Source organism: Primulina huaijiensis, chromosome 8, assembly GCF_012295235.1.
Source record: "Primulina huaijiensis isolate GDHJ02 chromosome 8, ASM1229523v2, whole genome shotgun sequence".
NCBI lineage: Eukaryota > Viridiplantae > Streptophyta > Magnoliopsida > Lamiales > Gesneriaceae > Primulina > Primulina huaijiensis.
Window position 1 is genome coordinate 16,872,986 of NC_133313.1, and position 12,696 is coordinate 16,885,681.

The following is a 12,696-nucleotide window of genomic DNA, read 5'->3' on the forward strand; positions in this document are numbered from 1 at the left end:
TCTTCAAGTTTTGAATATATTCTTCATTTGGAATTATTTAATATTCGCAGACCGGAACGATCGTGCAGGCGACGGAGTGCATATTATTCTCAATGGAAACAAAATTTTTACTATTATTATTTCAGGAAATTTTAGCACGAATTTATATATATATATATAAAGCAGTGCATGCTTTATAACATGATATTGGATCACCCGTCATCTTGATATTTTCTTAAAATCGACCAAGAAAATCTATGATCAAGAAATGGCAGACATGAACTCGTGTACATGGAAAAGTAATTATCTATTTAATTAAGATGAAATAATTTAGCTCTAATTTTCCCTTACATATGTTGTATTTCAACGTTTATACTTAATGAGATTGTGATCATTCAGCAATATACGTGGTATCTATTATTATTATTTTTTTTTAAAAAAAAAAACAAAAGTGGAGTTGTTTAGCATTACGAAACTTGCAGTTCACAGCACGGGACAAACGCATGATCATTGAATTCTATCCTTTTGTATAAATTAAACCCATCATTTTACAAATTAAGACCATCTTAAAAAATCAGAAAAGAAGTCTCTACCTAATTACTATATAAACATGGGGTGTGTTTGCATGAAGCAAAGGCAAGCATTCGAAGATCCATCCATTCTTGCATCCCAAACAAGATGTATGGTACTAAATAAAGGTTAGGTTGTGTTCAGATTGATTAGATTTGAAACGTTGGATTCACGGGTTCGTTTGTTAACTTTGCAGTTACCGTGGAAGAGGTGAAATCTTTGGACGAGCTGTTTAGGAAACTGAGTAGCTCTATAGTTGATGATGGATTCATTAATAGGGTAAACCATCTGTTTTTTTGACTTTGCTGCTTAATCAACTGCAGATAGGTTGAGTAAAATACATCTCGTATAGCATAATTAAACGTTGGACTATTCAATAATTATGTTGGATCCATCCAAATTTCACTAGAAATCAATAAACTCAATTAGCATTTGTTGCAGGAGGAGTTTCAGCTTGGATTGTTCAGAAATAACGAGAAGCGCTCTCTTTTGGCACAAAGGGTACGTAAGCCATCAATAATAGACATTGGCTTTGATAATGAAGTGCGAAATTAAAATGCAAAACATTTAGTGGGAGAAACCAATAAATATACAATACATAAAATATATATAAATATTTTAAATTTCTTGACAAATGACATGTAAGAGATACATATTTAAGATGGCTGTATTAGCTCAAGAATACTGTCTGGCCTGGGGCGTTGTTTTATGTTCTTTGAATACGTACATACAGACATGTCCCTGTGTTGTTTCTGGTTCAACAGATGTTCGACTTGTTTGACTCGAAACACGATGGCGTGATAGATTTTGGAGAATTCGTCAGATCTTTGAGCATATTCCATCCCGATACACCTCAAGAAGAGAAAGTCATTTGTACGACCCGTGTTTCCTTGTTAAATTTTCTTACACTAGAATGGGCGCATATTGAAAGAATTTTGTTTAACATAAAAGCAAGAATTGTGTGTGTCAAATATAAATGTTGTATAAGATGTTATGACATCTTATGACAACATGCAACGGAATAATAAAACACACAAATAATTAACTTAATTAAAATAACACTGATAATTATGCACAAGGATGCGATGACTATAGCCAAAATAATCAATAGAAAACGTAAAGTCAGTTTACAAAACAAATACTAGTGATTCAAAGAAAAACTAATTTCCTCAACAAGTTGAGAAAACAAACTGCATCTTAAAACAAATAATCATATTTAAAACGAAACCAATGAATGTAAAACAACGTGTCGAAAATTGGATCAACAAAACGAAATCTTCACTCAACACTTTCACAAGTATTATCTTCAAATGTCTCCAATACTCAACGGCAACACAATATAATTACGATGCTTCGGCTTTGCGAGTTCTTCTGACTATTCTCTCGTCTATTGCTTGTCTCGCTTCTCTCTAGTATGTATTCTCGCATCGCCTCTTGCATCAAATATTTTTTAATATATACCGATATGGATAGAATTCTTTCAATAAGTTCCTATAAGATAAAGGAAAACAATATTTCATTATGAAACAAATTCTTTTAAATATTAAAGATCAAATCTAAAGTTTAAGAAACTCAATATTCTAGAAAGACAAAATTCCTATGCAAAATCTTATCAAGAAGAAAAATAATTAGGAGATAAATTTGTGTCTTGCAAGGCAAGTCACGTTTCCTTTCAATCTTCCCATTTTTCCTTTTTCTGAACAAAATAAACACAAACAAGTCTATGCAAGTCAAGGCAACTCCATTTAGCTCCCCTTGAATTGGAAAACATATCTCCCCCTGAATAAGATCATGTTAGATTGAGTGTTGTTTGCAATGTTGACAACACGGGATAGAGCTCAAAACTAAACAAACTCAGAGCAGATAAAATGATAAAATAAAATCATTGATCGATGTCAGTGTTAGAAATACTCGGAGAGGATAAAATGATAAAATAAAATCAGTGATCGCTATCAGTGTTAGCAGTTTCGTAAGCTTCGTCTTCAGTGTTTGAACTTTCTTTTGTTCCTGATCGTACTGCTTCAGAAGTTTGTACACCACTACTATCTCCTTTTTTTGTTCAAAATGGACAGTCACATCCAATAAAAGTCTGTAATAAGCCACTTGATCTTCATAGTGAATGATCAGTTCTTTGGCTTGAACAATTTTTTTGAGGGTAAAGTCAATTTGGGCTTGGAAAGTGCTGGAGTGATCATTATGAAGTCATGTGCTGAGGCCGTGTTGCCAGCATCTGGGGCACCATCATATCAGGGTAGGTCTATCTTCCGATTACCCTTGAACATGGCAGGGACAATCTTCAGTAGATCTCTTACATCATACATATATAGGATCATCAATGTACCTAACGAACCACTGAGACTCAAGGATCCAATAAATCAATGAGAGAAATGGTTGTTTTAACGACTTGAATCATCCCTCAGCAAATTGAAGCACTGTTTTGAATACAAATTTCCAAAAATTAAAGGTACCTTGAGTACCAATGGAAAATAAAACCAAGGTTTGCGGTCTCGTCACCACTGTATAGTTTGTTGAAGGAGTCCAATTGCATATAACATTTTTTGAAGAATAGAGTAAAAATATGTCAGATTTGCGGCAGAAACCCTGTTTGGATGTGCTGGAAATTTATTGATCAACATTATATGAATCGTCACTAGACGTGTATTCTATGTTATCCAATGATGGTCTTGTAGATGATTCGCCCTTCTGATGAAATCTCTTGGACGAAGTGAAGTCAAGGTTGTATCCGGCTTTGGAACATAGAACTGGGGTGGTGGTAGAAACACTTGTTCAATACAGAAAAATCGGGAAGATTTTCAACATCAATCTCATTCTCGGGGTCACTTGGAACAATTGTTTAAAGGAGAGTAGGAATCTTTGGTGCATGAACAATTTCCAAAGCTGATGTATGAGTTTCTCTTTCTGGTGTTGTCACACTGGGGGGCAACATTCTCCTTGTAACTCATCTCACTTCGAATACCGTGGGAGTCAATCTTTCCAGCCATTGTTAAGTTTGGAGATAGTGAGAAGAGTCGAGAGAGAATTTGACACATAGTTAATCATAATTCAATAATTATTTGAGCAGATAATATAGAAAAGAATATGGATCAGTGAAAATTAATAGGCAATGGGTAAACAACAGTCCGATCAACGGTAACAAAAATTCGCTTAAGAGTAGCCTTTCATCACCTAACAGATTACACAAAACTCACCAATGATAACAAAATGTTAACGGGTGAAATATTAAAATATTAGGAAAATATCGGTCTAACAAAGGCAATAATCAAGCATAATTATTTCCCAAAAAATTTACCATAATAATTAACATAAGTATAAATACTTGCGCGATACCTCATGATAAAATAATCAATAGAAAACATAAAGTCAGTTTATAAAATCAATACATGTGATTCAATGAAAAACTAATTTTCTCAACAAGTTGAGAAAACAAATTGCATCCTAAAACAAATAATCAGATTTAAAATGAAACCATAAAATGCAAAACAATGTGCTGACAATTGGAGCAACAAAACAAAATCTCCATTTAACACTTTCACAAGTGTTGTCTTCAAATGTCTTCAACACTTAGCAACACAGTATAATTATAATGTTTCGTCTTTGCTAGTTCTTCTGAAAATTCTCCCGTGCATTGATTGTCTCGCTTCTCTCTGGTCTATACTCTCGCATCGCCTCTTGCATCAACTATTCTTCAATATATATAGACTTGTGTTGATCTTAATAGAAATTCTTTTAAATATTAAATATCAAATCTAGAGTTTAAGAAATTTAACATTCTAGAATGGCAAAATTACTATGCAAAATCTTATCAAGAAGGAAAATAATTTAGGAAATAAATTTATGTCTTGCAATACAAATCACGTTTCCTTCCACATGATAAGGCACGGTTTCAAGAACTGATTTTTCTTGCTAATATTACAGTCGCATTTAAGATACACGACATTGGGAACACTAGCTTCATCCAAAAAGAAGGGGTAAAGAAGATGATCGCAGAATTTCTTGCTGAGTCAAGCTTGATCCTATCTGATGATATTATTGAAGCCATAATAGATAAGGCGTGGGAACCTGTCAATTATTCTCTTTTGTTATTTATGTAAGGCCTTTTGGATATTTTACAGGGGGAGAATGAAAATAAACAAAGTTAGAACTTGCTATATTTTGTGCAGACATTCGAGGAAGCAGATTCAGAAAGAGACGGCAAGATAGACATAGAAGAGTGGAAAGATTTCGTTGCTCGGAAACCATCCTTGTTAGAGAACATGATGACAGTTCCTTACTTAAAGTAACTCTTGATCTCAACCATAGTTAATTAATTAACAAATCCAAACACATCTTGTGTGTGCATAAGTCAAGGATTTTTTTCCTGAAAAACCATTAGCCAATCTCAAAAATCTCCCAAGTTTAAGATTCGAAACATGCACATATATATCGAGTAGTCATAAAGTTCAAAATCTTCGTCTTCTTCCACGACAAATCCAGTGTTGTCACAAATCACCTAGCTCTAGATCCATAAATTGTTCGAATTGGCAACGGTTTAATTTCAGAAGGTTGTTTTGATTTGAGGTGCGGCTAACAGATTGTATTCTTTTCCATTTCAGGGACTTGACAACTGCATTTCCTAGTTTTGTGTTGAGATCAGAAAAGGAAGAGGAAATTGTCGACTAGCTTTTCAACTGATCACTAACTAGTCATAGTGTAAAATGTGCAGACTTTTTTCTACTTACATCGTTTCAATGTACATTAGTAAATGAAGCACAAACTTGCTAAGCTTATAAATCCAAGAAGTGTTAACATACTTCTCATTTGCATCAATAAGTTCTTCACTATCCCATCTTTGTATGATCTGTACAGAAGAAATCATTATCTCAAGAATTTAAGATCTACAATGTTTGAGTCGACTTTTTGGGATCATCTCTTAGCTGTTTTGTCTAACAAGTCCTGCAAATTCATGGGGTAGCACATGCTTATGTGCACCCTGGACTAGACGTTGTCTGCTAGGATCTCATTGACGGTATACCGTCTGATGAAATTTGTCCCACCAAATATGACTAGAAGCATTACTGCAAGCCATATCGGGAGAAATGTTGGATCTCGGTTTTCTAGACGCCCAAACGCAGCGGAACTTTTAAAATTTTTATTTTATTTTGACAATCAAAATATATTTGATTGAGCGTTCGTATGGTTTTCAAAATCAAAATATTCATAGGATGTTTAGTAAATATACCTTTAGTGAAAATTCACTTTGCACCAACTAATCCGGTATTAGCGGATGTAGCTCTTGTTGTAAATCCCTTCGAACTTTCTTCAAATCTCCTAATCCGGTCCACGACTGGAATATTTGTTCCTCTTCTAAATTGCACTAGAAATTTAGAAGAACTTTTCCGTAGAGATATTGCACTAAAAATCGACACAACTCTCAAACTAGGAGTGACTGAATTTTTCTTGCAATAGAGAAGGAATTTTCGAGAGCTGCCTGTGAAAGAATTTTAATCTCCGAAATTTTGTTCTTCACCTTAAGATTGCCGAATGCATGCTTTTTAAATAAGGATAAGAAATCCTTATTTTAATACTAATTATTCATTAACTTAATTAATCCAATTCATTGTGTTAATGAAATATTCTTATTCCTTGCCAAATCTTCGGTCCCCTCTATTGGACCTCTATTTCAAAGCTTCGGTCATGCCTTGCAAAATTTTCAAGAAAATTTCGAAAGATTCTTGTGCAAAATAAGAATAGTAAAATCCTTAATTATTTTCTAATCCAACCTTTACTTAATTAATCATATTAATTAAATAATTATGGATTCTAATTGCATGCCATATACATTAGACAATTTCGAATCTTTAATGCACATATTCTGAGAATATCATGCATTAATATTATTTTACTTTGTGTGCAAGTTTCTAAATTATGGTATCATGAATATCTCCATATTACATAAATCAATACCATATTTAATAAAAACTTAATGGGTTATATTTTAACTCAATTAAAATATAATTTGATTATTAAAACTCATCTGAACTTTAATAAATTTGCATGATGAGCTTATACTCTTACAAGCTCATGATTCATACTCCCATTATATTAATCTCATCATAATCCCGATCGACGATCCAATATCATCGATGTGACAAATTCAACTTATTTGTTTTTATGATGCACACTTTAATTTCGAGATCACCAACAGGTGTACTCCTTTGACTGTCTTAACAGTCATGCTCTCAAAATTTCTATAAGCTTTTATAAACTTTATTTATAAGCTTATCGATTGATCATATCAAACTTATTTCTTATAAACTCAACTCATTGAATTCATTATCTCAACGTTTTCTATAAATTCAACTTCTTGAATTTATTATCTCAACGGGAACAAGTAAACCAGTGCGTGTGTGACCCTCAATGGTTCAGGGATACAGCTAGCCGTGGGTTCACAACTCTTTGTGAATCAGAATAACATTTATTCTTATTCGCACCTTGATCAAGAATGTCAGAACTCATTTCTGATTGCACCCATCGGATCATGGTAAGAGCATCTAGTAGCATCACCCCATGATCCCCTAGGTATCACTGATAGTGTCTACAAGAACCAGTCGATTATGATTAACGTACAGTACGGTCCCTTCATCTCATATATCCCGATCGAATCTGCAACCATTGGTTCACGAGAGTTGCATATTAATTCGATAACTATGTGACACATATAATAGTGGCATCGCGTGTACTATTTGGAAAACTCTTTCTCCAACGTACATCTCATACTCTGACCAGAGATTCCATGCACTATTACTTCATCAGATCACATAGGATATCCACACCCGTAGGTGAGCGGTGAATTCCCGACTACAATGCACTGGCTCCTACATGTGTCACAACTGTACCCAACCTCGCCACCTGATGACCCTCCTGGAGTCGGTAAACGAGTCAAAGCACAGCCCTAGCATATAGAGCCTCAGTGTTGTCCCGGGTCGTAAGGACTAATGGTGTACAATCATAACCACGGACTTATCCTCTCGATGAATGATAACCACTTGGAAAGTCCGAGGGAGGGTTGTTCGGTATAATCATCATATGACTACACATCTGCATGTTTGGACATCTCTATACCCTTACCAAGAAACGCGGTACACAACATCACAGATGCTAGTCTCGAGCTCAAGCGACCTTTATCCATGTTTTAGGCGGCTGAATCGACTAGGAACGAATTTAGATTATACAGTGTTTACAAATGAGTTTCAACATCGAATTACGATTCATTTGTATTAAAGTATAATCAAGGACTTTATCTATGCTGATTGCATGGGTATACAGATAAAGTAAACTGAAACCATGAAAAGTTAAATTATATTAAAATAAAGATTGTTTATTACACTTGAGTAAATAAATTCCCTAGCCAACCGTTGGCTTGCAGGGCATCTACTCTAACAATCTCCCACTTGCCCTAGAGCCAACTACCCATAACTTTAATCTCAATGCTTCGCGATGCTTCCCAAACAATGGTCCTGGCAAGGGCTTTGTAAGTGGATCAGCAACATTATCTGCAGAGGGGAATTTTCGACTGATATATCTCCTCTTCTCACAATCGCCCGGATGATGTGGAACTTTCTCAGTATATGTTTGGATCTTTGATGAGACCTTGGTTCCTTTACTTGCACAACGGCACCAGTGTTGTCGCAGTACACCGAGACTGGATCAACTCTATTAGGAATAACGTCCAACTCTTGGACAAAATTCCTCATCCAAACTGCCTCTTTGGCTGCATCAGATGCAACAATGTATTCAGCTTCAGTAGTGGAATCCGCAACGGTGTCTTGCCTGGAAATTTTCCACGAGACACCCGCACCATTTAGCATAAATACAAAACTAGAAGTCGATTTCGAATCATCTACGTCACATTGGAAGCTAGAATCAGTGTAGCCTTCCAATTTAAATTCTCCAACCCCACAGACCATGAACAAGTTCTTAGTCCTTCTTAAGTACTTAAGAATGTCTTTCACGCCCTTCCAATACATTGGACCAGGGTTCGCCTGATATCTGCTTGTAACACTCAGAGCGTAAGCAACATCAGGACGTGTCTATACCATACCATACATGATACTACCAATTGCTGACGCATATGGAATACGTGTCATCATCTCTATCTCATCATCAGTTTTGGGACACATAGCTTTAGATAGAGTAACACCATGAAACATTGGTATGTATCCTCTCTTGGACTCTTTCATAGAGAATCACTTCAGAATGGTATCGACATAAGTGGTTTGGGTGAGCCCCAGTATCATTTTTTATCTATCTCTATAGATTTGTATTCCCAATACATAGGATGCTTCACCCATGTCTTTCATGGAGAATTTACTTGCTAATCATACTTTAGTTGATTGCATTAATCTTACATCATTCCCAATGAGTAGAATGTCATCAACATAAAGTATTAAGAATGTCACTGCACTCCCACTAACTTTCTTGTACACACATGGTTCCTCAGGATTCTTAGCAAAACCAAACTCTTTGATAGTGCTATCAAATCTGAGGTTCCAACTCCTTGACGCCTGCTTGAGACCATATATTGATCTCTGACACAAGGCTCATCATGGCCTTGTTCATGAAGAAGCGTGTATCTTGCAGGCGGTCTGATAACCCTATCAGACCTTCTAGGAACGTGTACTTCAACTACTGGTTGTTGGGGAAATGGATTCAACTTCTATAGTTGATGGAGTATCTTGAATTTCTTTAAGTTCTATCATCTTGCTTTTTCTATCTAATAGAAATTCATTTTCCAAAAAGGTGGTATTTCTTGAAAGAAACACTTTTGCTTCATTGAGATGATAGAAATAATATCCAACAGAATTCTTTGGATATCCTATAAAGTAGCACAAAGTGGATTTACTATCCAATTTGTCTCCCACTGTCTGCTTCACGTAAGCAGGACATCCCAATATTCTCATGTAAGAATATTTGGGAGTTTTTTCCCATCCATATCTCATATGGTGTTTTATCCACTGCTTTAATATGGACATTATTCAACAATATTGCCGCAGTTTCAAGCGCAAAGCCCCAAAACTTAGGCAATTCAGTGAATCTCATCATAGATCGAACCATGTCCATCAAGGTTCAATTTCGACGTTCAGAAACAACATTCAATTGTGGTGTTGCTGGTGGATTCCACTGTGATAGAATCTCATTCTCTTTTAGATAACCCAAAAATTCAGCACTCAAGTATTCTCCATCTTGATCAGATCGAAGTGTCTTAATACTTCTTTCTAGCTGTTTTCCTACTTCAGATCTGAATTCTTTGAACCTTTCAAATGCTTCAGATTTGTGTTTCATAAACATAAACATACCTATACCTCGAATGGTTATCAGTAAAGGTAATGAAGTAGGATTGGCCAAATATTGTGCTAACATTTAGCGGGCCACAAACGTCTGTATGGATCAAATCGGTAGCCCATCCGCACGTTCCACGTTTCCATCGAATGGAGTCTTGGTCATTTTTCTTTTTAGACAGGGCTTACAAGTAGGTATGGAATTTATGTCTGACAAGTCAAACATGCCTTCTCCCACTAGCTTGTGCATCCTTCTTTGAGAAATATGACATAGTCTAGCGTGCCATATTTGTGCGTGATTTGGATCTTCTAATTTTCTTTTGTTTGTTGTTGAAATCCTGTTTACTTCGGATATTCATTTATCATTGCCAAAACATTTTTGGCCCAGATAATTTCTTATATCCATTCTTCTTTCAGTGAAAACAAATATGTTCTGACTTATCGGGCTTTGTGGGACCTTTAAGTGTCTTCCATAGTTTGCCTCTTATTGGGTTTGTTTTTTCTTGTGAGGGACAGAACATTTCTTTCCCTTACCTTGTGGGTCATTTTTCGTCTGACGAGAGGCCCATTAGAAAAACAACAATTTCATGTTTTATGGTGATCTCATAAGTTATAAGCGTATTGACTAGCTCTTCAAGGCTATCATCTATCTTATTCAAGTTGAAGTTCACCATAACCCCGTCAAATGAGGAAGAGAAAGACAACAATTTAATGTCATCAAGTAACTCGTTAGGAATCACATATTCCAGGCCCACCACATTCTCAATAAGCCCAGTCATATGTACACCGCGCTCATGGGCCAGAGCCCCATCTTGCATGCGTGTAGTCATGAGCTTTTAAAAATGGTGTGCATCATTGTACTAGTTTCATGCACCATGCAACTCTTGCATGTGTATTCGAATGTCAGCAGCATTCAACATTTCCTCAAACTGTCCATACAGCTCATTTGACATAGAAGCGAGCATGTGACACTTTAGCTTGCCTACTATGGTCCTACCATCTTGCATGCTTTGTCAGTTCAGCAGGACTGACTCTTGTGTGTATGTCATTTTCTCCGAATTTAGAATAATTTTCCCAACCGGTCTTGAAAATTAGATTCGATTAGCTTCTTAATAACAAAATTGGATTATGTGACGAAATCGAAAATATACTGATATGGAAACAGAATAATGGTTGCTGATTATTTTAAAATAATTTTAAGATATAAAATATGTATTTTTATTTTATAAATTTCCCTCCTACTATTTTGACATTTCCACCACACTCTGATGAAAAAGGGAAATCGTATTTCCTTAGTGGGCACGTAGAGTCCAATTAGCCAATTATAATCCCGAATAATATCAGCCAATTATAATTTCTAAAAGGTAGAGTCCAATTGCATCCCTATGCAACCTCCGCGTGTTTTGCCTCACGTTTAATAAGGACCCAATAATATGACGCCGTTTATTTTCGCGTGTCAAACCGACCCATCAATATTGAATTGTAGTAGACGGTCGCCATGAGTTCCCCCAATAATATGAACCGAAGTCATGGGAGTTCCACTCAATTCACATCATATTTCCAGTGAAAATCACAGCTTTCCGGCGTCCAGGCCTCCCCAATAATATGAGCTAGACACTGCCCGCGGGTAGCGATCAACATGCAACCACGGTTGATGGAAGGCAAGGAAAAATTAAACACTTTTAATTTTTACTTTTACGGTTTGATATAAATTTTGAATCATATTCAAAATGAGGGATTTTAATTTTAAAATTGTCTCATCATTTTATTTTATAAAAACGCGTGCCATGTTTGTATGCTTGCCGGATTCATGCAACTATATTATTTAATAATATACATACATGCATACTATTATATATCGCATATATCATAATATGACATTCAACAATAAATAAATAAGGATGATCGATCGCCAACACTATTAGATCCATGTGAGCCAGACATGGATCCAGGTCCAAAACCTAGGTGAATGCAGAGATGCAAATGCAACTATTACAAGAGCTTCCAATATTTTACATGTCTTCATCTTGTGCATCGGGTCCACCATCGTCCAGCCTTGATCTCCTACTATTTCTAAAAATTACATTTAAATAGTCATGGCACATAAGGGATACATCTCATGGGGGTGGGAACGGGCCATAAACCAGGCTCACTTTAATAATATGAAATATTAACAAAATGAATAAAACAGTAAAATATCCTAACATACACCTAACACATTGGTCAAAGCTCTCGATCATCCTTCATGCATTTAATATCAAATATTAACATCAATTAATTAAACAAATTTAATTAACTGATAAATCATATATCTAATAATTTATCACTAACCACCACAATTATTAAAGAATTTAATAAATTAAATAAACACCTTTATTTAATTTCCAATTAATTCAATAATAATTGATTTCTTGTAAAACTCATTTTTACCATAAATAATTAAAATCATATTCTAATTATAGATTTTACAAGAAAATTATTAATTTTACAAAATTTAATTTTTCAAAACAAAAATTAAACCAATTTTCAAAAAATATCAATTTTGCCCAAAAATTTGAAAAATCAGAAAATTGCACCCTAGGCCCAAACAATTCAAGCCCATCATCCAGCACGGTTCCCGAGACACTCCCGGGCAGCGCGGGTTGGGACCAACCTGTGCGCGCAGCGGCCCACTGTGCGCGCCGCGTGCGGAATGCACGCATCCGCCGCGCGCTGTGCGGACGCTCCGCACAGCACTAGCGCGCGCAGCCGCCGCTCGCTGTGCGGACGCTCCGCACAGCTCTCGCGCGCGGCCTCTGCGCGCGCACGC

At 35.8% G+C, this 12,696-nt stretch overlaps 1 protein-coding gene across 3 annotated transcripts; it reads left to right on the plus strand.

Moving 5' to 3' along the window:
- Positions 1-553: 553 nt before the first annotated feature.
- On the plus strand, positions 554-5,395 carry LOC140982463 (calcineurin B-like protein 4). Of its 3 annotated transcripts, none has more exons than XM_073448973.1 (7): positions 554-659; positions 746-828; positions 991-1,050; positions 1,314-1,422; positions 4,486-4,619; positions 4,731-4,846; positions 5,163-5,395. In XM_073448973.1, exons 1-7 carry the CDS (start codon positions 590-592, stop codon positions 5,227-5,229), a joined length of 639 nt encoding a protein of 212 aa, XP_073305074.1. In that variant the 5' UTR covers positions 554-589; the 3' UTR covers positions 5,230-5,395. The 3 variants fall into 3 exon arrangements, with proteins under 3 accessions (XP_073305074.1, XP_073305075.1, XP_073305073.1); XM_073448974.1 differs by having other exon boundaries at positions 558-664; XM_073448972.1 differs by having other exon boundaries at positions 565-677.
- Positions 5,396-12,696: the final 7,301 nt, after the last annotated feature.